The 23,939-nt window shown below is 39.0% G+C and overlaps 1 protein-coding gene across 4 annotated transcripts in view; it reads right to left on the bottom strand.

The window, feature by feature from the left end:
• Nucleotides 1-23,939, bottom strand: part of cadm2a (cell adhesion molecule 2a) — a 200,676-nt gene that overhangs the window by 5,514 nt on the left and 171,223 nt on the right. For 3 of the 4 annotated variants that reach the window (XM_032532852.1, XM_032532853.1, XM_032532854.1), the window contains 5 exons: nucleotides 20,300-20,461; nucleotides 19,857-19,947; nucleotides 19,576-19,754; nucleotides 15,778-15,891; nucleotides 2,614-2,736 (listed from right to left, as the gene is read on the bottom strand). In XM_032532852.1, coding sequence (XP_032388743.1) covers nucleotides 2,614-2,736; nucleotides 15,778-15,891; nucleotides 19,576-19,754; nucleotides 19,857-19,947; nucleotides 20,300-20,461 — 669 coding nt within the window. The remainder of the gene's footprint in view (nucleotides 1-2,613; nucleotides 2,737-15,777; nucleotides 15,892-19,575; nucleotides 19,755-19,856; nucleotides 19,948-20,299; nucleotides 20,462-23,939) is intronic. The other variant, XM_032532855.1, reaches the window with a different exon arrangement.

Raw genomic sequence — 23,939 nt, 5'->3', positions numbered from 1 at the left:
AGTGAGTAAGTGTGTAAAATCCTGCATCAACAAACATCGTTATTGTTCTCAATGACGGAAGCCAAGTTTTAAAGTTGGACGTCCAAATAATGTGATGCAGCTCTTAGTTTTTTGTAAGAACCTGATTTTGTAGCATCAGTGTAGGAAACTGACCATTTGCTTTGAACTCTATTTGTCTACAATTTTTTTCTTTTTCTTTAGCCAGGCATGCCATATATTGTTCTTTTCAAATTAAAGTGGGCTACTTATGAAGCCATCGATTTGCATATGAGTTGTACTACATATTTAAAAAAAAAAAAAAGAACAAAAAAAAGAAAGATTTGTTTTGGACATGTTAGGCCTTTATTCCTATAGGACAGCTGAAGACATTAAAGAGGAGAGAGAAGTGGAATCATAAGCAGCAAAGGGCCGCAGGGCAGCGTTGAACCCGCGGCCAACTCAATCAACACTCTCGCACCACGCAGTTCAAAGTATGTAATACAGCTACGGTAGCCTTCATGCTTCAAAAAGCCGTTCTCTTGCTCTTTTTAATATAATTTTTCTTTTTCTTGGCAAAAAGAAGACTCCTGTTCCTGAAATTTGGATTTTGAATTTGTGTGGTCCTACATGTTTCCTTCTTAAAACTTGCTGGGGCCGGTAAGCGACGATACCCATCAGCAGCCTTAGCAGCACCTGTGAGTTTATCATGTGACAGTGAAAACACAAAAGGAGGGGCAGTATGTCCTGCAGGGACATCGTTAGGCCTATTTTAACCCTAAGCACCCCTAAATGATACTAAGAACAACAAGAACAATTTTATTTATCAATAGCTGTATCCTCATTCATATAGACCCAACAAATTATATTTATCCAGCTACAAAAAAATAGCCGAAAAGTCTGAAGTTAGACAAAAGTACGAAGTCACACATGAGTAGTTGTGCTATTAAGATGATGCACCGCACCGTCTCGTTGCACTGGAGTGAACTGGCAGCTTTCAGAGCGTTGCAGACCAGAGTAGCAAGTAACTGGAGGATTCATCTTGTCTCGTTACCACTCTTTGGTCTGAACTCACCATGTACCCTCCCCTTCGATACACACGCAGATACAGAGTAAAATTGTAAGCTGTTTTTAATTACCTGCTTACCTTTAGCTACATTTTCTTGAGATAAAGGAAAGGGGATATTTTGGATTGCTATGGAAAACTATAGTCTAGCTAGAGTGAACGAGCAAAATACAAGAAATGGTTAACTTAGCAAGCTAATCACAACTCTTTAATTCTTTGCCAATAATATAGCCTCTAGTTGGCCTATTCTAAAACAATATCAATCCCCATAGAATGTTGTCACCGAAAACTAAACGCCATAGGGTCCCTGTTAATGCTATTGTACCATTGCATCCTTCAATTCTTTGAGCAGATGAGATGGATATTGGAAGATATTTCAGCGGAGAGAAAGAGAAGCAGGAGATGGGCAGGGCAGTTGATTCTGAGGGAGCCGGTGTGATTGAGGTCAGTAGTGGTCTATAGGTCTGAGGATTTTTTAGTTTTCTTCTAAGTTTTGGCACTATGCATAGCTTACACTACATTATTTCATTACATTTATTATATTCGCTAGCTATACTGTATTCTAACCACTTTACATTTCTGCATTCCCTGGCTATGATAAATTAAATTAGTATGTAGATGTTACCTAAATGTAAGCTAAAGATGAGCACATGCCAACAGATACTCATGTGAAAATAAAATGAAAGCAATACTACATACGGTATACATATATACAGTATATACACGAATCATTACTACAAATCTTTTATTCCTTCCGCCATCAGGTTATTGTGTTTACACAGTAGCCACTTTAAATAGGATCCGTATCAATAGCTTACATGATAAAGTATGCAGTGATGCCTATTTTTTTCTTTTTCTTTCCTTAGATATAGTATGCTATTACTTTATCATACATTGACATGAGCCAACAGCATTTATTAAGTCATTGCTTACAAAAGAACTCATCAAGTCTGGCCTAAGTAAATTCCCCCATGCAGCTTTGATGTGTCTAAAAGCTAAAATTACAGTAACTTTTGTTGAACAGACTAGAAACGGAAGAAACAGATAGGTCTGTCACTTTTTACTTGTTAACATCTTGGTTTGTTGACTGGTTGTTGACATATGTGTAGCTCTAATACAGTAACAAAAGATTTTGTAAATGCAAGTTACAAATACCCTGGGGGCAAAGCACCCCCTGTCTTACAATCCTAGTGACGTTCCTGACGTCCTATATGTCCCTTACCGGCCAATGTATTTCAAGATGGCGCATGAGTATGGAGCGTATACTCCAGTTCATGTGAATGGAAATGTAAAATGTCAAGCCAATAGGAATACTTGGAACTGATGGTGGTGGTATATATTCATGAAAAAGGACATGTTGTGAATGGGCAACACAGATTTTGATAATAAACAACTAAACACATTACACACTGGGCCTTTAAGCATACATTCTTTTTCCTCCACTGCAGGTGTGTCAGACACTTGTAACTTGAATGGGGGGAGGGACTCTGATGTCTCATGGGATAAGTAAGACATGCTCCACTAGTTCCATGTGCCTTGAGAGACTCAGGTCTGGTCTACTGTGGTTTTACCTTTATGCCTGGCCAGGTATCTTCCCAGAACAATGATTAAACACAAGGTGACAAAGACCACTACGGCCACCACTCCTCCGATCAAGGCATGGTCAGTGCCATGTGGCCCCAGAGCGTTGGGATCTGAGGAAAGACAGAGAGAGAAAAAAAGAGAGCAGATGAAGGCGCCGGTTGGTGAGGTGAGGGAGTGAGGGCAGAGGAACAGCACAAGCAAGATCATACAAAACAGAGCAAGGAGGAAAAAGATTATTTCCAGCTCGTTTCTGCTCTAATGAGCTGTTGCCATTCCTCTCTCCTTTCACATCATGCAGTCAGAGCATAGCTGCCTAGCTCTCTGAGAATAATAAAATGGAAAGAGAGGAAGAGAGACGGACACTACATTGATACAAAGAGCAGCAGACACACATTCACCCTGCAAAATGAAGGAAAAAGAGAATGAAAGATGGACTCAGAAAAAAGAAGTGAATAATTCAGGATCACCCCCAGGAAGCCCCAGGAGTCCCCAAAATGCAAACCAGGGCAGCAGTGGAAGAGTAGTACACAGTAAATAAATCATTACATGGAAAATAAAAAAGAAAGATCAATCTTTTTCTGTTTCTTAGAGAGGAAGGACTGTTGTTAGGAAAATGAATTGTGTGTTAGTGAGTTGCTACAGGTCCCCAGCTGTTGGAAAAGCAGTGGAAATGATAAAGCTGAGCTTGTTCACGTCTCATGCAAAAACCCATCAAAGGTTTCCCTTGATTTAAAAAAAAGAAGTAGCTTATTTCCTTTACTCACCTCAACTTCCCTTTTCCACAAAGTCTGGCTTATAGGTTATTTATATTAAGAATAAGGACGTGACATTGAGGGTGTCCACTGTGGGTGAATCAAAAAAAGTTGACAGAGACAGCGGTGGGGTTCACGGGTAATGGAATAGACTGTATTATTCATATCAGTCCATGACACCTGAGAAATTAGCACTCATCTCATTATCCTCCGAGGAGCGTCAGGGCATGCCATATACCACCCTGTCACTCTGTGTGTGTAGGTGGGCTCATGATAGTTAGAATATGGCAATGTCAGAGCAGGGTAAGCAGTGATAGAATGGTGGTTTAAACATACAGCACATGTCGTATGCTGACACTGTTTATCTTCGGTATACTCCTTTTCTTTCTGTGTCCGCCCATGTGGCCAAATTGAACAGCTGGCTCTCTCTCGCTCCATAGCTCTCCATGGTCTGAGTGACCAGGCCGTCACACTTCACCGCCTCCCAGTGGACAGACACACACTCATACCGACACACACACTCATACACACAGACGTGAGCGGCGTGGTTTCACTGTGCTGCAGTTCTGCTTGGCCAGTGGAGCAGAGAGTAGAGGAATGTTCCCCTGGCACGGCCCAGCAGGGCGAGGACTCGGACGTTTAGTTACACACATGGCTGTGTCTCTTCATGGCTGTGTCTCTTCACCTCTATCTGTCACGACATATAGATATGTCTCCAGGCTCAGCTGGAGAGAAATGATAAGTCTACAAGAAAAACCTGCCGACCTACTACTTTTCTTCAAATCATTGAAGGTAAAAACAAGCCATGACTATACAGACATATGTCTGCATATAGAGTACTATATAGTTTGGCCACGCAATATATTGGTGTTATGTCATGTCTCCATTAAAAACGGTTTGTTCGGGTTGTTTTTCTGTAATCCAAAGCAGGGGGTGGAAAAGGACAGAGGTTGTTGTATGCTGTACAGACTGTAAAGCCCCCTGAGACAAATTTATGACATTGGGTTATATAAATAAAATTGACATGACTTGACAAGAAGTTGGGCTGGAAGTCAAACCCCTGGACACTTCCAGACATGTTGTCTGATCCTGCTACTACTGCATCACGTCCTTAAAGGAATACTCAAACATCTCTCCTCTGAGTAGAATTGAAAGGTTGCTCTGAATAGATGCTGCGTGCTCATTCTTGAAAGGTAGCCACTGAAGTCAGTATGTACAGATTACAAGATCTAAAGTCAAGAAAAATATGTGTTGACGATACATCCATGTAGATTTGTACGTTGTGTTACAAACACTGACAGTTCCTCCACTGTACACCACTTACTATATATGCTATTGCCTCCTCATAGCTCCAACGCTACGGCAGAAGTAGCATACTTAGTAATTTGATGGCAAAGTGGCAGTTGTCTGAGAAGGAGCTAGCTACATCAATTAAGGGAACACTCCACAAATGTTACATATCTAAGTCTGTTTACAGGTCTTGGGGAGTACTATGTGTGAAAAAAAGCCTTTTGTTGCTCCAGAGAGAATTGCACAAAGTCTGATAAATTGCTTCAAGTGATGACAACTGAGTCGGCCTAGGTTGCAGGTGAAGACTACTAGTTGGAAAATAAAATAAATCTCTCAAGGATAGCTGCTGCTATACTGTCGGTGGTTGAGTTGCATTGTGGGTAATGTAGGTGGCAGGTTAAAATAATGAGGCGGAATGTGTGGAATAAAAATGACAATCTGGTTAGTTTTTTAAACTGTCCTTTGTGAGTCAGGCAATGTTATAGAAGTGTAATGCTAAATTGATTAAAGGCATCTTACAGCCAACTGGGGGTGAGTATTTGATTCTTAAGATTAGATTTTCAGTGGAGAATACATATACATGCATATATATCCATATATATATATATATTTAGAATACATATAGTAACTTAAAATGCATAAAGCAACAGAAGCCTGTGGCATAATCACAATTTACAAAATGCTTTTCATGCGAGTGCTGTCAAAACATGGTTCATCTTCAGTATTGGAATCTTATGTATTCTGTTCTAGTATGATACAATTGTGTGAAAATGTGTATAAAGACATACAGAGAAAAGAGATGAAAAAGTAGAGATTGAAAAGGAAAGAAGACACAGGAGAGGGATCTAGAGGGGAAGGTTATACATTTTTATGGCTCCAGAACACATTATCTTTTAATAAGGGCACATACATTCTTCTCTGTGTGATTTAATATGAGAGCGTGGCAGAGCAAACTCCTCTTTTAATATTTATAACACTCACCATGTCGCTTTGCCTTGCAAGTTGGGCTTGTTTAATAAATTAAAGGGGTTCAGGGCTTCTGTGAGCCACTGCTTGGCCGAACTGAAAAGTGTTTTCTTCTTAAACTGCCCCACTAACTCCTCATCTGATATGTTTCACTGATTCTGGCTCTATATGGGGTTTCTGTGAAAGGATATGTGATAGTTATCCTGTGGGTTATCCTGTGGATGTACAGGATAGAAATGGTAACAATATAATTTAGAGTCATATTATCTGGTCACAGTAAATTACAATAGTCATAGAATGACATTTCTGCAGGAAATATGAAGCTTACTGCACATGTTGTTGCAAGTGGGATGGCTGCTGCTTTTTTGCCAAGCTACCAGAAGTGTTCACTGTTCATCATGACTGAAAAATTACAAAACTAAACAATCCTAGTCCTAGATTGGCTCCAAAAAGGTGGTACACAGATTTGGAAATGATGTGCAAAGGAACATTATTAGTTTGAGTGAAAGCTCAAATATTCTATCAAGGGCTCAGCAGGAGAGAAATGATAAGTCTACAAGAACAACCTGCCGACCTCCTTCTTCAATCAGATCGTCATTTTCATTTTATACCAGTCTGATCTGACCTTACTTTCTACAAAATCATACATTAAGTGCTGAACTCTAGTATAAAAATGTGAAAATATAAATATTAAATATCTAAGACGGGAAGCTGACTGGAGTGGCTGAGCAGTTTGAGTACCAAACTTGTTTAATTTGGTTAGTTGCAGATAATAATTCACCATCTATCAGGTGGCAAAGAAAAAACATCAATTTACAAGCATTTGTCAGATTATCTAAAACTGTAATAGGATTATACAAGAAAATAGGTCTGTTGTCTATATTTGTTAAACAAAATAATTCAGGTTCAGCAAAGTATACACAACTTTTGCTTAACAATCAAAAGTGGCAAGGGCAGTATGTATTGAGCATTGAGCTAGTTCACACCTGCTGAGATAGGGCTACTGCCTGCTGCATTGCCAAATCAACAGGTAAACAGGCGAGAGCTTTTTATGTGAGCAGCTAATGGTGCGTCACTTTGTCAAAGAACGCTTGTTGCATGGGCAACTTACTGTGGGCTATGTCTGTATGTAGTATGTGTCCTTCTCTCAGTTTTCAAACACCACATTCCCTGTTAATGCCTGCAGAAGTTCATAGGAGATGTTGTGCCATTGTGTAAAGTATAGTTACAGCATCTCTTGGATTTGACACTATACCAATGTCTACACTGCCTTTCATCTAAAGTCATCTCTTAAATTAAAAATCTCAACTGATCAGACACAGCGTCCTTGAATCATATTAGTATGCAACTCAAATGGCCTTCACATACTGTAGCTTAACATACATCTCTCTCTCTATCTCTCTTTCCCCCTTGGTATAAAATGTGTTAATATTCAAATTCTTTCTCATCCCCTACAGGCATTTTTTTCTTCTTCTTTTGGATTTTTTTGTCTCTTAGCTAGATATAGCTCTGTGTTTTCAATTGCTCAGATCAATAAAGCACCAGCTTGCTTAATCATGGGATTATAAAGCTGCAGTGTCCTTGTTTCTGTGGTGTGGGTCAGGGAATCTTTGAGTGGGCACGATTGTGTTTGAGCACATCTTTTTGTAGTTTTTTGTCAGTTAATAAGATGTTTCTTTATGGGATAATGACTCTTGTATACGATACAGTCTGTTTACCTGACATAAACTGCAACCAAAATTTTGGAACCAAATAAATACCACATTTATGCCTTACAAAGGCTTTACACTACACATTACATTATTAAATGTGAAACATAAAGAGACATACAGTATATTACTCAGCATCAATTCCGCTGCAGTGATGGTTAAATTTAAAGTTAGAGACACAGACGAAAGAGTGCCTGCAAACAGAGAGAAAGTAAAGAAGAGAAAGTGGTGAAAAGTGCCTGCAGTCTTTACTTGTTCAATGAGTCAATTATACACAACTTTTTTTGGCTGAGACTGGAAATTCACCAATCTGCATCTAATGCTGCTCTACTGCCAAGATGAAAGAGTCCCTGGAGGCTGTGGCAGAGGGCTGAAAGACACATGTTCACACACTTTCAAATGCATGCACCCATGCATGCAAGTTAGAAAGACAGAAAAGAGGAGACATTATAGAGACATGTGCGTGTGATTGTGTGTCCTGCACAGTATTGCCTGCTGGGTCAGAGTGGAGTAATTAGATTCTAAAAACAAATTGCTTCTGCTAATCATTCAATAAAGCCCACACGTGGACTTGAACACTATCTTGCATATTCAACAACCTTCTTCTCCCTTCTCAAAATGAAAGTAAATTGTGGTCAGAAGGGTAACAGCATGAAGTTATATGCAAGATAATTAATCATATGAATTCATTAAGTTGCATGCAAGAATCAATCTATCTAAGCAGCTCTATGTTGGGTAAGATACATAACCTCTTCAAAACAGCAATACAATACAACAAAGGAAGAAGCAGGGAGATGACATTAATGTTTCACCTATGGTAACTTAATCATACAGTACATACATTGCTGCTGCTTTTCAGATAAATAAACTGCATTATGCTGCTGGTTAGTTTAGAAGAATTGCTATGTGTGAGCCAACAGCAGAACAAGCGAGCGGCGGAAACAGTAGCCCACACAGAAATGAGTGAGTGATCTTGGTGGAGGAAGCAAGTTGCCACCACAAGCCCAATATTCCCCTGAGGGAGACAAGCAGAGAAAAATGAATAAAGGACCATATATAAAACTTCATGTCAACAAATGAAAATTAGACTATCTCAACTGTGTGTGTGCGCACGTATGTGTGCATGCATGTGTGTGCCTCTTGAACATTGCTGAAAGTGTCCCCTGCCATTGAGATTTTATGGATATAAGGGACATTACATCCAATTCATAACACTAGCCCCAGGATCTAATGATTTCTCTTATTCCGTTCTACACTTTGTTCCAAATTGTTGCTATAATTCTTCCCCAAAGCGAGTTTATGTGACAGGTCATGAATAAAAATTGCCCAGCAATAAGAAGAAAGACCTTTGCATTATGTTTTAATTTCTCCTGTGCTCCTCGGTTTTATGGCAGATGGGTGGAAGTGGAAGTGGAGGGAAGATGGTCAGTACTGTTTAATATTCAACCATTTCCCCCCCCCAGGGGATGCTGCAACCTAAACCTAGCCTTTCTGGTTCAAACACATCAACCAACCAGCTGCCCTGGACACCTGCCCTTAAGAATATACTGCATGTCTTTTACTCATCAAATGACCTAAGCAATCACAAATCCCTCCATGACTGAAAATTGTAACCTTCCTAAGTGAAATTTCACAAAAGGTTAGTCCTCGATCTAAAGTAGCTTAATTAGCTGAATGTGGGGTTAAAGACATAAAACTTTACCTGTGGAGTGCAACATGCCCTTATAAGTCCACAACAACTTGTAACTGTGATAATACAGGAGTCACTGGAATTTAAACAGTCTGCTTAAATTTGGAAAGCATATTATTAAAGGAGTTTGAGTAATCTGTTTCATCGTCTTTAGTTCATTTATTTTCTTTCTTTCATTCTTATAAGGTCCTTGACTTAAAAAACATTGGAGACCCCAGGCTTTAATGTATTTTTAAAAAACTGGATGGTTGAGTATTAGACATGTATCAATTCTTAAAAATTAAAGGGTTTATCAGAGGTATATATCAATCTAGCATGATTTAGAAACACTGAACACTAGATAAAATAATTCCCAACAGTTCCGTCCTTTTACAGCTCATATAGCGACAACAAACAGCTTTAAGCTATATTTTACTAAGCTGATGGATATGCCGCTATACAACACCACATTTCACAAAGGATTTGTGTCCCCCTGCCATTGCTTTCAGCTGTCAAATATCCTAAAATATCTTTAGAGGTAAAACAAAAATCAGTTTGCATATTGTTGTTTATGGCAGATGTTTGACTTTCAGACCATTAGAGTCTCAGGAAGCCAAACAGGATACGAATGGTCTTGTGTTAATGTCTTACTATTCATATGCAGCTTTTTGGCCAGCACTCACTTTAAAAGAGGGAGAAAGCTTAGACTAATCCTGACTTTGGAACATTGACCAATCCCTTGCCTCCACTCTTAAATCATCCTCTTGTGTGTAGCCACTGCTATAAACTTCTGTTCACAAGAATTGTATTTTGCTTTAGAGTACCAATCATTAAAAAAAACATTATGGTTATGGATTACCATGGTAAACTTCACTGTTCCCAACTGACTGTTAAAACCTCAGATAGTAACCAGCCCTCTGCAGGGCTGGACTGGCGTAAAAAATCAGCCCTGGAGCCCTATTTTAACAATTTTAAGCGTATGGCGTGAAGCATATGGCGCAGGTGTGTTTAGGGCGTGTCCAAATCCACTTTTGCTAGTTTGACGGCTGAACAAAGGGTCTGTGCGCCGGACGCATGGTTCAAAAGGGTTGTACTTTGTGGTTTAATTAATCATCAAGGTGTATTTTGGATGTAACATGCAATAAACCAATCAGAGTATCATCTCTCACTCCCTTTGAAAGCCAGGCACGTTGGCGCATTGCTATTATGATGGCGGATTTGCTGAGCAGGAAACAGAGAAGAAACTGATCTGCTTGAGCGTGAAGTGGAAGCACGCGAGCAGATCATATCATAATACTATTTCACATTGTAATATTTGTATTTTTAATCTTTGTGTGCAGCTGCGCATCCCTGGGTGTGCGCCTAAGCTCGCGGTGTTCACGAGTCTAGGCGCATTTTACGAATATGCTGTTAAATAACAATTAAGTGATGTGCTATAGACTTTTAGACCAGGTTTTTGTTGGTCAATTACGCAATCATTTCATCCTGCTCAAAACCAACCACCAATACCGCCGCTTAGCTAAGAGGTAAGTAATACAGTATGATAGTGTAGGACTACTCAAAAAAAGGCTGCCTGCCTCTTGATGGCAAAAGGGCAAAAAGCTGAGGTTGGAGCATAGGTGTCATCAGGAAGACTCTTTTTGTAAACAAGTTATAAATCTGTAACTTAAGTTAAAGCTACAATTTCTACACATTTTGCAGCTTGTGTTATAGTGGCATGTGGATAAATTTAGAAAGCTATAGCTACATTTGCAAGTGCCTTGTGCCGTAGCTTGCTATTAAATAACTAACTAACTATTAGTTTACTAACAGATAAAGTGTCCTCTGGTAGACAAAGGGTGCTAACATAGTAATTTAACATGCTTAAAACTTGTGTTTTTAGCTAGTTAAAGGCATTTTGTGGAAATATTTTCCCTGCCGGTGGGGGCTGAACTTAAATGCGCTATGTCTCTATGGTAGGATGGAGGTGGGCCACTATGGTAGGATGGAGGTGGGCCATTGTAGGATAAGACTGGCCAGTGTTCAGATGAGAGACAAACCAGTTGGCCAATCATGTGATCTTTCTCCTCTCTGTGGGCCGGTCAGCCAAAGACCGAGGATATGAATGGTTAGTGTTCACATAAAAGACAGCCAATCATGTGATCTTTCTTCTCTCTATGGGCCAATCAAAATAATAATAATTTAAAAAAGCTTTCAACAGGCACATGCAGCCCTCACAAATAGACCGGCCCACTGTAAAATCTCCCGGTACTCCCAATGGCCAATCCATGCCTGGCCCTTTGTTATCAATTTTTGTGTACACTTTGATTAAGAATCTTAAGGTTGTTGGTGCATTTCTTTACTTCTATCCTCTCAGGGAACAGCTAATGGAGCACAGAAAAGAGAGCTTTTACTCTGCAAGGAGGTATTATTTTAGTTTTTCTGTCCTCTCCACAGGCAGAGGCATGAATAATTGCTGTCTGCTATGCAGCGGGTCCTTTTCAGCAGCAATATCGAGCTACAGGGGCTTAGGTTGGCCACACGAATGCTGATTATGAGAACTGAATTGTAAATATTTTAAACACCAAAGAAACCCTTGTGCATGATTCAACCTTTCAGCTCCACAAGGTCAAAGCTAATTTGCAAGCCATGAAAAAGCATTTGGCAAATTTTAAAGAACTCAGTGGTGGTGGGGGGGACTTATGACATTGCATAGACCTCTGATACTTAGCACAAGAGTTATTATAGCCATTAAGGATGGCTGGGCCATTGAAGCAGTGTGTGTGTTGGGCATACCTGCCAGCACTTCATTAATAAAGTGAATCACAGACTGCAGTTATGCATCAGTCCTGGCATTACACAGTCCAGGTAAAAAACAGAAGAGTCTCTTGCATACCTTTCCACTAGCTACACACCAAAGGTTGGCAACAGTTAGTATTAAAAGCATGGGTTACTGTCAAATTTACATTTCCCATTAGATCTGCTGAGTCAACAGTATCAAATTTTTATTCATTAATATTCCTGCAAGGATGAGTAAATGCTTCCATTAAATTGTGCATTAGTGTATTTGCCACTAATACTAACTGTATTACTTTTTTACTGTCCTGTGTTACTTGTATACTTTTGCTATAACTAATCTCGCAAAAGTAGACATAAAAAACTGTTAAAATAATGTTACATTTCATTTCTCACAAACACATTTCCGTAAATATAGAATATCGAATGCTATTTTTTTTGTGTACCTGAAAACAAGTGAAAAACACAAAAAAAAAACACTAATTGCATCTGGGCCTCACTGCTCTCTAAACTCATTCAGGTTTTTCCCGGCAAAAAAGCCCCCAAAATTAAGTAATGGGTAGTATCAAGCATTATGTTGAATTACATAACATAAGATAACATCCAGTCTGTTTGCCCCGGTGCCTTATGATAGTTCAACTTTATATTTCTTTCATAAAGAATATGTTGTCCTTCAGCCTCACCTTGCTTTTCCATTGGCCTGTGGTTGCCGTGGTAGCTAACAGGGCTCAGCCAAAAAGACCTCACTCACAGAAGCTAAATTACCACTGAGGTCTTGGCACTGAAGGTCTGGGAGACTCAGGACACTTTCTCATACAACAATAGTCTAGTTTTCTTTTTAACAAACTATATTCAGATTCTCCAAATTACAAATTTTACTGTTCATGTTTTTTATTTTTAGACTGGGTGAAAAATAATAATAGAGTTGACATGGTTTAGCTGGGAAAATACGATCATCAATTACATAAAAGCCAATGAATTGTGCATCTAGAGTCCCTCCTGTGAAAAGATCTTGTATAACTGATTTTTTATTTTTTTTATTTAATTTTTATTTATTTTTTACCACAAACTGCTTATTTCTTCTCTGCCCACAGTTTCTTTTTGGAAGAAGTCTTAGTCTTAGTAGTCTTAGACACGCTTGTACTGTTATGAAAAATCCAATGTCCTGATGAAGAACAAGACAGGGAAGAAGAGTGCACCTGAAAGAGCTCATCAAGTATATAATATGCTAATAATCTGCATATAGGCTGCAGAGCTGAACCTACACTGTCTGTTTAATCTGCACAGGAAGACAACTTTATTAAAAAGACAAAATATAATGGGGCTGGTACAGCTCCACAGTTGTTTGATTTCATCCTGAGCCTGTGAAAAGACCTGGTAATAAATCAAGTAGACACATGAAAGCAGATAGTGTAGTATCCAGTGACTGGGATGCAGTGAAGGAGTCTGATACTTAGATTCCCTGAAGATATACACTAAGAGGCTCAGCTTCTCTTGTGTCTCTGCACTACACAAACAGACATCAGAGAAGAAGTGAGACATGCTGATGAGGAATATCCAACAACATGTGGAAGCCTGTTATCTAAAAGGGTCTTCAGAGAGATGTGAGGGTAGTAGAGAAGAAGCGGGTGAGAGTGAAGTGAAACAAAAGCTTTCAATAGAAAAATGTAGAGGGGGAGTCAAGACTCCTAAGAACTTTAATTCAGAGAAAGCAGCAGTAAATAGAGGAAATGATACTCCATCTGATTTTGGAGCACCATGAAGTTGAGAGGGAGCAAACAAGAGGCAGAGACAAGACAGAAGCTAAACTCTGCAACGTGTACAGAAAACGGACACAGGAATGAAAATGAATAAAGCTTCTTGAGAGAACTGGATAAAAAAGTGCAGAGAACTTAGGACAAAGAGAAGAGATCAGTGTCATGATTTCTTCGTATTTATATTTTATTTGAATTATATTTGAGGTTGAATGCTTATGTTTTGCACTGTTTAGTGAGAAAATGTACACCGTTAAAAATGTTATCAAATTGAAAGAAACATTTTAATGTGCTTGTTAGAACTTGTGAGTTTACAGAGTCATCTTGTCAGAAAATTTAAAAAAATGTTTAGAAACCGTGATTAAGATGATATATGAGTGAGCAAGCTCATTTGCATGCAGCCTATCACAGCACATTAATTTTAAATTGACAAGTCACTCAAAGACTGTGATTGACATATCACTCTACTGTAGTAGACATAGTGCCATGTCAGCGTTACTGACATTGTATTGCAGAATGCAACGAGAAGGAATCACTAGATGGACTGCAATTCAATCAAACAATTGTTATTTTAACTTTTTCTTTCTTAGGTCTTTGTCCAGCTATGCAAACCTTTGTGTGATTAAGTGAGCCACTTATTCACATTAGAGCTTTTAAAAAGGGGTGAAAGTAATCAGGATGCTTCCTTTCCAGACAACTTAAATTGAGTCAAACAAAGAGAGTCTAACTTTGTTGCCTTTGGTTTGTGAAGGTGTATCTTAAAATAAATTATGTAAAATAAAATCCCATAATCTGTACATTAACCATGAACTGTACAAGACTAGATTATTCATAACAAATGCCCAATCATTTAAATTCCCGTCGTAACACCCAACAAGACACCAAGAGAGACATGGTCATAAGTCTTGAAGGACATGCGTGCCCTTAAATTATTGGATGTACACACTTCTATAACCCTGCAGAGTCCTGAAGGTCTGGTTCAATGGTCAACAACCACAACAAAATCTGCATTTCTCCTTCTGAATCTGAGGCTGTTCTGTAGTCCTTTTCCAGCACACATGGAAGTCCATAGATCCTGTCCTCAACCTCCATGCAACATTAAAGAGGCATGTCAACTAAGAGAGCAAAACTATAATCAGAAATTTTACCACCTACATTGTGCATTTCATCCATCTGGTATTTTAAACTGCAGGGCTATTTAACAACCTCAGTGACCTTTACCAGAAGGAGCGGCAAGGCTTCCCCTAGGTGTTTTAACTCTGCTTCCAATGTGTTGGCAACATTCTCAAGTTCTTCAAATGTTTCCTTTTATCATCAGGTCAGCAGTATTTCTTCCTGTTGATGACATCTTTCTGGAGACCACAAGCAGGTTCTTGGGTTGCTGCCATGACAGGCACTAGTGACCTTCTGGTGACAACTGGGAGTTGCCTACACAATGGGCCCAATGGACTCAAATACTGTCCCCAACCTTGCCCAAGATGCAGCAAATAGGTGCAGGAAATATGAAAAAACCTCAGTACTGTAAACTTCCCCAGCATTTCATTTTCAGCCTTACTGACATCCATTTATTAAAATTGTATGTTATAATTCTCTAAGCTTTATATAAACAACATTAATATTATTGAGAAATAGATTCTATAATAAAACCATATACCCATAAGGTACCCATGTGATGACTACTGAGTTAACTTAAAAGTCAGAACTCTCTAAGCTTGAACGCAGCATTAGAAGTCATGATGAGACATCTCCAGTGGCCAGACATTTTCAGTTGGACATGACATTTGCTTCTTTGAGGTTTCAGGGCACAGTCATAGCCAAGTCTTTGAAATGCCAAGGGGACAGTGGATGGGGTATTTGAAAAGCTAGACTCTTTTTGAATACAATGACCTAGAATGTCTTGGAGACTGATATAATCTAAATAATGTCCTTATTGTGAAAAAAAAAAAAAAATTTGAATGGACATGCATGTCATTGTTATGTTTACTAAAAGGATAAACAGAAAAAAATAAGTAGAAAATGCAGTACAGAAGAGATGTTTATCATTAGATATTTTTTCCAGTTCTTTGTGTCTCCATGTCCCTTTGTGTCCACATGAGGTAGAAACGCTGACGTTTGAGGAAGTGAAATAACCGAGAGAGAAATTAATTGGATGAAGGAGACACGAAAGTAAGAGTGAAGCGGGGATACACAGTAGCATGCTGAGGGGGCTGTGGAGATGCATGGGGTGGTACTGTACCTCTGTTGCCAGTGACTGTAGGGTCTGAGGCGTGGGTGTCTAATAGAGTGGTAGAATCTGGAAGGATGGGAGGTAGGGGGGGAGTGGTGGATGGAGGCAGGGTTGTGGGGACGTCTGGTGGAGGGGAAAGACAGACACATACATATACACAAAAACAATACAATAACAACAAAAAATGAATCCACAAGGGGGTTAGGTACTTTAAAATAGTAACAAAAATGTTCAAAACATTATATAGTGATGGGAAACAAAAGGGCAAAATGATGACACGATTAAAAGTATATACAAACGATTAAAAACACACAAATGAAATACTGTTGATGCAAAGTGTTGCACCACACAACATACATTAATTCAATTGTTGATCTTTTTTGTGGTCTCTCATTTGATTGACTTTTAATTACAATATTCTCTTTAGGGTCAGTGCTCATAAGTCATATTTGAGAGACAAATATCGTAATGTTTGTTTAAATGTTTTATCTATTTAGCATGTACAATATCATCAACGAAAAGATTTTGGCTGTATTTAGCCTGTGGGTGTATCTTGGGCAAATTGCAACATCTAAATAAGCGTGATGCAGTATGCACTTAAAGTGTAACGAAAAAAAACATTTGTTGACGTCTTCATGTTATGTTTAAGTCCTGATCCTCTACATTTTCCTCATTGTTTTGACTTAAAATGTTTTGACTTGGAATGTGAGGGTCATATCTGTAGCAAGAGATCAGGATTAACCTTCAATCTGCTAATGTTGGCTGACCTCTGTGAGGATAGATGCAGCACTGGGAACCTCTCCTCACCAAATGAAGAAAGTCATTTGACAAATGATCTGTGCCAATTAGTCATGTTTGCAAGGACATTCTCAGGAGAAGGTTGCAAAGCCATCATTACAATGCTCTGTTTTTGACTTCTCACTACAATATCATGGTTAAAAGTGCTTCATGCAAAGGCAGTGTTCTTTATTGTCACATGTTGAAGCAACAGGAAAAAGGGGACTAAAACATTGTGTGACAAAGTTAATGAGGTTAGACTACCACCTTGGCTTTTATGTTTGTGTCATTTTGCTTTTTATGGTGAGCTTGCGGCTTTTAATTGGCTGTGGTACTCTTTCTCAGGGCAAACTGTCCTGTGTGTCTCGGTGACATTTCAGCCTAAGCATGAATTACTAAGCAGCTAAGTGTCTTCGGGAAAGAGGGTAGAGAGAAAATGTCTCCTCGTTGGAGGGGAACCATTAAAAAGGTATTTTCAAAGAATTATGGCGGCAATTGAGAAAGGCTAAAAGGTGTGCTAATCACTAATGAAGGGTAGGAACAGACTAGGTGCCATTTCAAAAGAACATGTAATGAATAGGACTCTTTGACCCTCCCATACCCAATTGCCTTTTTTGTGGCATATAATTTGTCAGTTAAATAACATCACTGTCATTATGTGCATTGGTTATTCTTGTTGTTACATTCAGTTGGCATTTAAAGGAATTGTTAGGTGCACGCAGACACCCTGGCATGTGGGACACTCATTAAACCGGCCCAAACTATTCACTGGCAATTAGGTGAGGGTTGATTGGAGGGGTAAATAGGAAGTGCAAAATTAAACGTTTAAGCTTTACTGTTTTTACTTCAAACAGGGCCCTGATATACCGATTCGAGGGGACCATTACATTATTAAAAGAGATAATAACATTGTTTTTCCTTTCCCTTTGATGATCCTAATCAATATGCTGCTATATGTCCCTTTTTAACTCTGGTAATCAGATTCAGACATGGGTATGAGGCCTTCTTACCTTGTACACTTCACATCTCTCTTTGCTTTTAATACAGCCTTCACACAGGATTTGAATTTGAAGGAAAAATAATATAAAGTATCAGGTGGTATGTATCACTCCTCATTTCTGACCTGTGTTCTGGCTTTGAATGTAAATATGGCACCTTTGACATACAATATTTAACTAAATATCTAAAGATTGACCTGCTAGTCTATATCCTTGATGTTCCACTTTCGGGATTGCTCCGTTGCCACCGGAAAATCCAACATATTTCACTCATTTAGGCAGGATAGCCATTGCCTTGGGCTTCATTTGTGTTGGCATTTTAAACTCCGGTCAATTTATGAGGACTATGGTTAATCTTTTCTTAGATCTCTACAAGGTAAATCCAGACAGCTAGCTAGATCTGTCCAATCTGAGTATTCTGATGAATGACTAAAACAACTATTAAACGTACAAGTTCCACTAAAACAAGTTCCTTCCAAGCCTATTCTGCAGCGGCACCGTGGCTTTTCTCTGGTGCTTAGCACTGCCCAAGACGATTGTGATTGGTTTAAAGAAATGCCAATAAACCAGAGCATGTTTTCCTCCCATCCTTGAATGCTATGAACTCAGCAGAACCTACATTGGCAGCTAGCTGAAGATCATGTTGTAAGCCATTAAAATACCTTTAATTTAGATGATAATATTCTATTTATATGACATTTACAATCTTATTTTGATACATGGATCTAATAAAGCGATTGACATTCAACAATTCAAAAAATAATGTTTTACTATATTTTTTATTTAATGCCCCACATGCTACTCAACATAGAGTAACAAATGGCACACAATATATATTTCATACAATGATTTTTTTCTTCCTCCAGTGTGCCATATATTACTGTATGTTGTGAAGCATTTGTGGCATTACATTTTAACATTCCTGATTTCAGAGGTTGTCACATGTTGCTGTTACCATCAGAAAGCACTTTATGAACTACTGATGGTAACCTTGGTTGCATCCTTTATAGGCTCCGCATCTGGTTATTACTGTACATCCACCAATGTGCTAGAAATCACTCTAGTTCGGCTATGGTGTAATCTCTCATGTTCATCAGATCAGATATGCTTTTAAATAAGAGAGCAAATGAAACACCCCCTAGGTTTCATGTAATGTTAATAATGTAACATTTTATTGATCCACTTAGGGAAATTCTATTTTTCCTCCAGTCTAATGGTCTCTCTGGCCAAAAATGACCTGCCTCTTTATCCCTCATCACACAATACCTTAAAACTGAGAGGGAAGAGATGTGTCACTGCTCTTCTTTTTTTTATGCATTATTATTTTATACCAAGAGACAAATGGCAGAGGAGAAACGGAAGCTAGGAAGAGTTATCTATTTTCCCTCACACTGAGTCCCTTTATCCCCACCTCCTCTGGCGTTACTAGGAATTACTTATCCTTCCTGACAACGCAGCACTAAATTTTGCCTCCCTCACACATTTCCCTCATGGTGTATATGTGTGTGTGTGTGTGTGTGTATGTATGTATGTATGTATGTATGTGTGTGTGTGTGTGTGGTGTATGTTGTGTGTGGTGTGTGTGTGTTTGTGTTGGGTGTGTGTGGTGTGTGTGTTTGTGTGTGTGTGTGTGGTGGTGTGTGTAAGATCTGGAACGCAGGTTTATTTAAGGAAAGGCGTTGGTGGCATTTATGTCACCTAAGGCCCTTATTCTTCCGGTGAGAGATAGTACCACTAATCACTCTTAGCACTGATGCTGTATGCAGATCAGGATGTATTAAAATCCTGTTTTTTGCAATGGAGTTTGGTGCTTGTGCCTGTGAGGTTCATACTTTCTACTATTTATTTGTAGCATTATTGGAGTCCAAGGCATCCTCTCGCCGCTTTTTCTCACTTGAAAGGTACTTTATCTGTATGATTTGTCATTTGAGTAACAGATGAAGATTTCTCTCTGAAGGTTTCTTTACCTTTGAACATGATCACATGAAAAACAATCACCCAATTGGGGTACCCATGTCATCTTTAAACTCACCATAGACGTAGAGTACATATTCAGCACTGCTGGTCCCTAGGTGGTTGCCGGCTTCGCAGCGGTAGGTGCCGTTGTCTGTCTTGTTGAGCGAAGTAAAGGTGAGCTCCCTCCCCTCTACAATCATCCTGTCCAGGTCAGGAAGTTCACTTCCGTCCTTTGTCCACATCACAGGATCTGGCCTGGGAGGTTAGAGGATGTAAAAGTGAAACAAGACATGCTTCATATTCCTGTCTGAAGAATTTAAGAGTCTGACATCAACGAACAGAATTTGATTGACTTACGAAGGGTTTCCTTTGGACACACACTCCAGCTTTAAGTACTGACCCTCCTGAGGGACTGCAAGGGAGTGGATGATCTGGACACGTGGAGCATCTAGGACAGACAGAGAAGGCTCAAAGTGAGGACTGACAAAATGGAATACATTCATATTAAAGTTACCATCCCATTATTATCTTGCTTTTGTGTTATGATCTAACGATTTACTAAAATATTCTTATTTAAGCGGTAAAAAAGGATGAACCAAAAAAAGGTCAATCTCATTAAATTTTCCTTGAACAAAATCCTATAATTTTTTTTTATATTAATGAAATAAAATGATTTGAGAGGTCACCCTGTGACAGGTTTTGATAAAATATACCATGAAAAAGAATTGTAATTTTTTATCTGTCATTTTACTCCATGTGTTTGTGTTTGAGTGTGTGCATATCTTAGTGTGTACACTCACAGTGGACCTCCAGTACTTCAGTAGCCTGCTGTGGTGTCTGTGTGAGTGCCACATGGTCCACTCTGCAGGTGTAGGCCACTCCATCATCATTTCTGTCCACGTGCAGCTGCAGAGAGCTCCGCACCGTAAATGTCTTCCCACTTGCATTCACCTCTTTGGCACCTTTGGAGAAAGTTGGATACTGTCACTGATGCAGCACAATTATCTTGCAAGGGGTGAGGGCCACACATCGATGTGATGACTGAGTGTTCAGCTTAGCTCTACTTTACATCCACAGCCAGACTCCACCAGGGTCTTCTATACATATAGACAAGGGCACGGCATGCAATGTAACAAGCATTTAAATGAAAATTCCATAGTATCTTTACATTGATATCTTCGTGATAGTTATTTTTAGGGGAATTATGCATGCCATCATTCATGTAAACATTCTGAAATGAAATAGCTTTAAACAAAAGAATGAATAATTAAACACATCCAATGAGAAGAAAACAGTCCAGCTCACATTACACATCTCCCTGGATGTTGCTTTGGAATCTCTACAGTACATGTCCAATTCTTGGCAGGACTCTTAACAAAACCCACCTGCCTCGCCTCTAGGTTGGGGTCTCTTTGACTGTAATGTGTATATTTACAACGTAGGCCTTTTTGACCACCTCTGGCCTCCCCTACCATGTCTGCCTGGGGCTTCACTGCTCCCACACAGTGTCTAAATATCACCAAACACTTTTTTCTTCCTCTAATCCTTCTACCTGACAACCACTTCCAGCCTCATTGGGACAAAAACATTACTAGGGCCAATCAGACGTTTGCCAATAACTTCCGTCCACCTTGTTGCAAATGATCATTATGTACAGTCCTCTCCCTCTGTACAACCTGCTCACAGAGCTAACCATGCAACACCTGCCTTGTAATACCAACCAAACAGCTGATCCATCTCTGCGCGCCCATCAACACCCCAATCATTGCCAAGGCATTGGAGAACTACTCCAACCCAGCTTCCTTAAATCATCTACATGATGTCCTAACATTTGGCTTGCTCCTTGATCACATCATTCCACTTATTGCCTCATTTGCCTCCCCAATGATATGGGCCTTAGATAAGCCAAATGTGTTTGATTAAAGTTCAACGACCATCATGACACCAATCTTTGACCACGACATTAGTGTCCTTGAAAACTTCTTGGCTTGCAATAAATCCTCCTCCCTAAAGGCAGTGATGCCTACTAGTTGCATTGTTGACTGCCGCACTGCTTTCTTCCTCCGTCCCCCGTCACATTGTACTTGAGATTGAGATTTTTTGGTTTGTTATTAAAAAAATGGAAAACAAAAAACAATCTCGTTATCCGATTGTCTTTGATGTGTTTATAAATGGATATTGGAAAATAAAATACGTGTGTATAAATCTTATACCTCAATTTTACACTGTTTTTTTTTGTGACCCGGAAGCGATCGTAAGCGGTTGTATGGATGCTACAAAGCTAACCAAGGCTCTGTGAACTCGGTGTTCGCAAATCCACAACTTAATGGTATGTCTATACATGCAAAACTAAATTATAGCTACTTATATATTGTGTAGTATGTTATATATTGAACAATGACAGCACCTGAAATATCCTGGATATCTTGTCCACAGATCTTTTATTGTAACCCGTTTGCCTCCTTGAAAGAGAACATAACCTTCCATTGTTGTTTGCGCAGACATCCAAAGTAGAGAATGACAAATGGCAGCGCGCCCTCTGCTGACTGCTAATCTCGCAGGAGTAACTTTCAGGTCCAAATTAAGGAATATGACTTAAACACATTTATTTCTGATTTCCATCTGTACACAAATCAAAGACATTCGGAAAACAAGATAGTTTTTTGTTTTTTAATATCAAAACAAAAAAATTATAACGGGTTGTTGTCCGTTTTTCGTTCTTCCTATTTATTAGTGGTAATTGAGAAACTGGAACTGAAACCTTTTTTTTTTTTCTTTTCAAAATGAAAATCCTTTGGCCGCCAAGTACACAGACCCCTAAGAATCTAAAGATCCTGCACAAATTCATACCTAATCATTTAAGACCTGTGGCTGTGTTCATTACCAGACAACATTCAATGATGCCAATTTTTAATAAAGCCTCAGCCTACGCATATCACATGAATGTTCTCCTAAATTCATAGACTGTTAAGTATGCGTTATGTAATACAAATGACCATCCTCCTCCAGACTACACACTTATGCCAACATTTACAACTCACCAACGCCAAATCTGCTTTAACCTACTGGCTGTAACTTAAGTGTTTACTTGTATCCACCCCAGAGCAGGTATTTATAACAGATTCTTCTTTTCAATCACATCTGCTCAGCCAGTCTTTTGGGGGTGGTTGGTTGCTCACATCATGCCAGCAGCCAGTATTTGAAATCACATCAAGCTTGCTCATCCACACTTCTACAAGGTATTTTTCAGAAGAGGAAAAAAATTACTAGAATACTGTGTTCAGCTGTCCAGGCTTATGTCTGCATTTAGGTGTTGCCCTGGTTTGCAAAATCGTGTCCCTTTTTCCCATCATAGCAAATTTAAGAAAGCATCAGTGTATGTACAGTCTCATGCTCTCTCTCACATGCTGGCCAGCTTTGTTTGTATCTCCTAAAAAGACTGTTTATGCTCCATATCCTTTTCTCCTCTGCGCTCATCTGCTCCACTTTCTAAGCATTCTACCCCACTGTCTCCTCTCCCTCTCCATTCTGCCAATCAACTATTCCGCTCAGTCACTTCCCGCCTCCCCTAGAGATGAATGACTGACAGGTCTGCAGTGTTAGCAACATCCACCTAGACAACAAGAGAGGGGGGAATGGCTGGATTTCTTCACAAAGAAGAAACTGCAGGAGACAAGGGAGAGTGAGAAAATGGGGAGTGCTGGAGAGAGAGGACATCACATTTCTAATATCAAAGCATGTTTAGCAGTTGCAAACATTCTCCTGCTATTTCTATTAGTTATTCCAAGTCCTCACAGACTGCCTCTCCCTGTCTCTTAAACGTGTCTTTCCCCTTCTGTCTGCAGAAGGTTCCTTCTACAGATTTACTGTTTTCAATCACCTATCTTTCTTTGAGTCTGTTTCCTCTATCCCCCTGTTAATATTTGTATTTTATTGTTGAGGTTAGTGTTGGGGTGAATGAATAGTTGGTTAAACTGACTTGCACCATAGAAAAGTTCAATTACACACTGACATAACTGAAAATACATTTTCAAAAAGGTTATATTACAATTTCTACTTCACAGCTGTTTCTAAGTCATTTATATTTTTGTCTTGGCTCAAGTTTGAAAAATGGATAATGACTTATAGTGTTTTTATATTATTTTTAAAGTATGTCAATTCAAAACACTTTGACTGAATGAATCATCCTGAATTGTGCAATTTTATTGTGCTTACGTCATATGTTATGCCAGAATTTAAGTACTTCAATGTAGTGGGCACTCAGAGATGCATTGGTAGAAACTAACCTAATGTTCTGTCTGTATTTAAACTCCTCTATTTGTTATTTTAGGTTGGCTTTCAGCAACAACAAAAAAAGATTATTTCTCAAAGTGAGTTCATAAAATTTTTATCTAAGAGGTTCCTTATTGTAAATGTGCTCCACTTTGAAACAAAACCCTC

This window comes from Etheostoma spectabile, chromosome 13 (assembly GCF_008692095.1).
Source record: "Etheostoma spectabile isolate EspeVRDwgs_2016 chromosome 13, UIUC_Espe_1.0, whole genome shotgun sequence".
Taxonomy (NCBI): Eukaryota; Metazoa; Chordata; class Actinopteri; order Perciformes; family Percidae; genus Etheostoma; species Etheostoma spectabile.
Note: the sequence above shows the minus strand (reverse complement) of the source record. Positions and strands in the feature narration are given on the sequence as shown.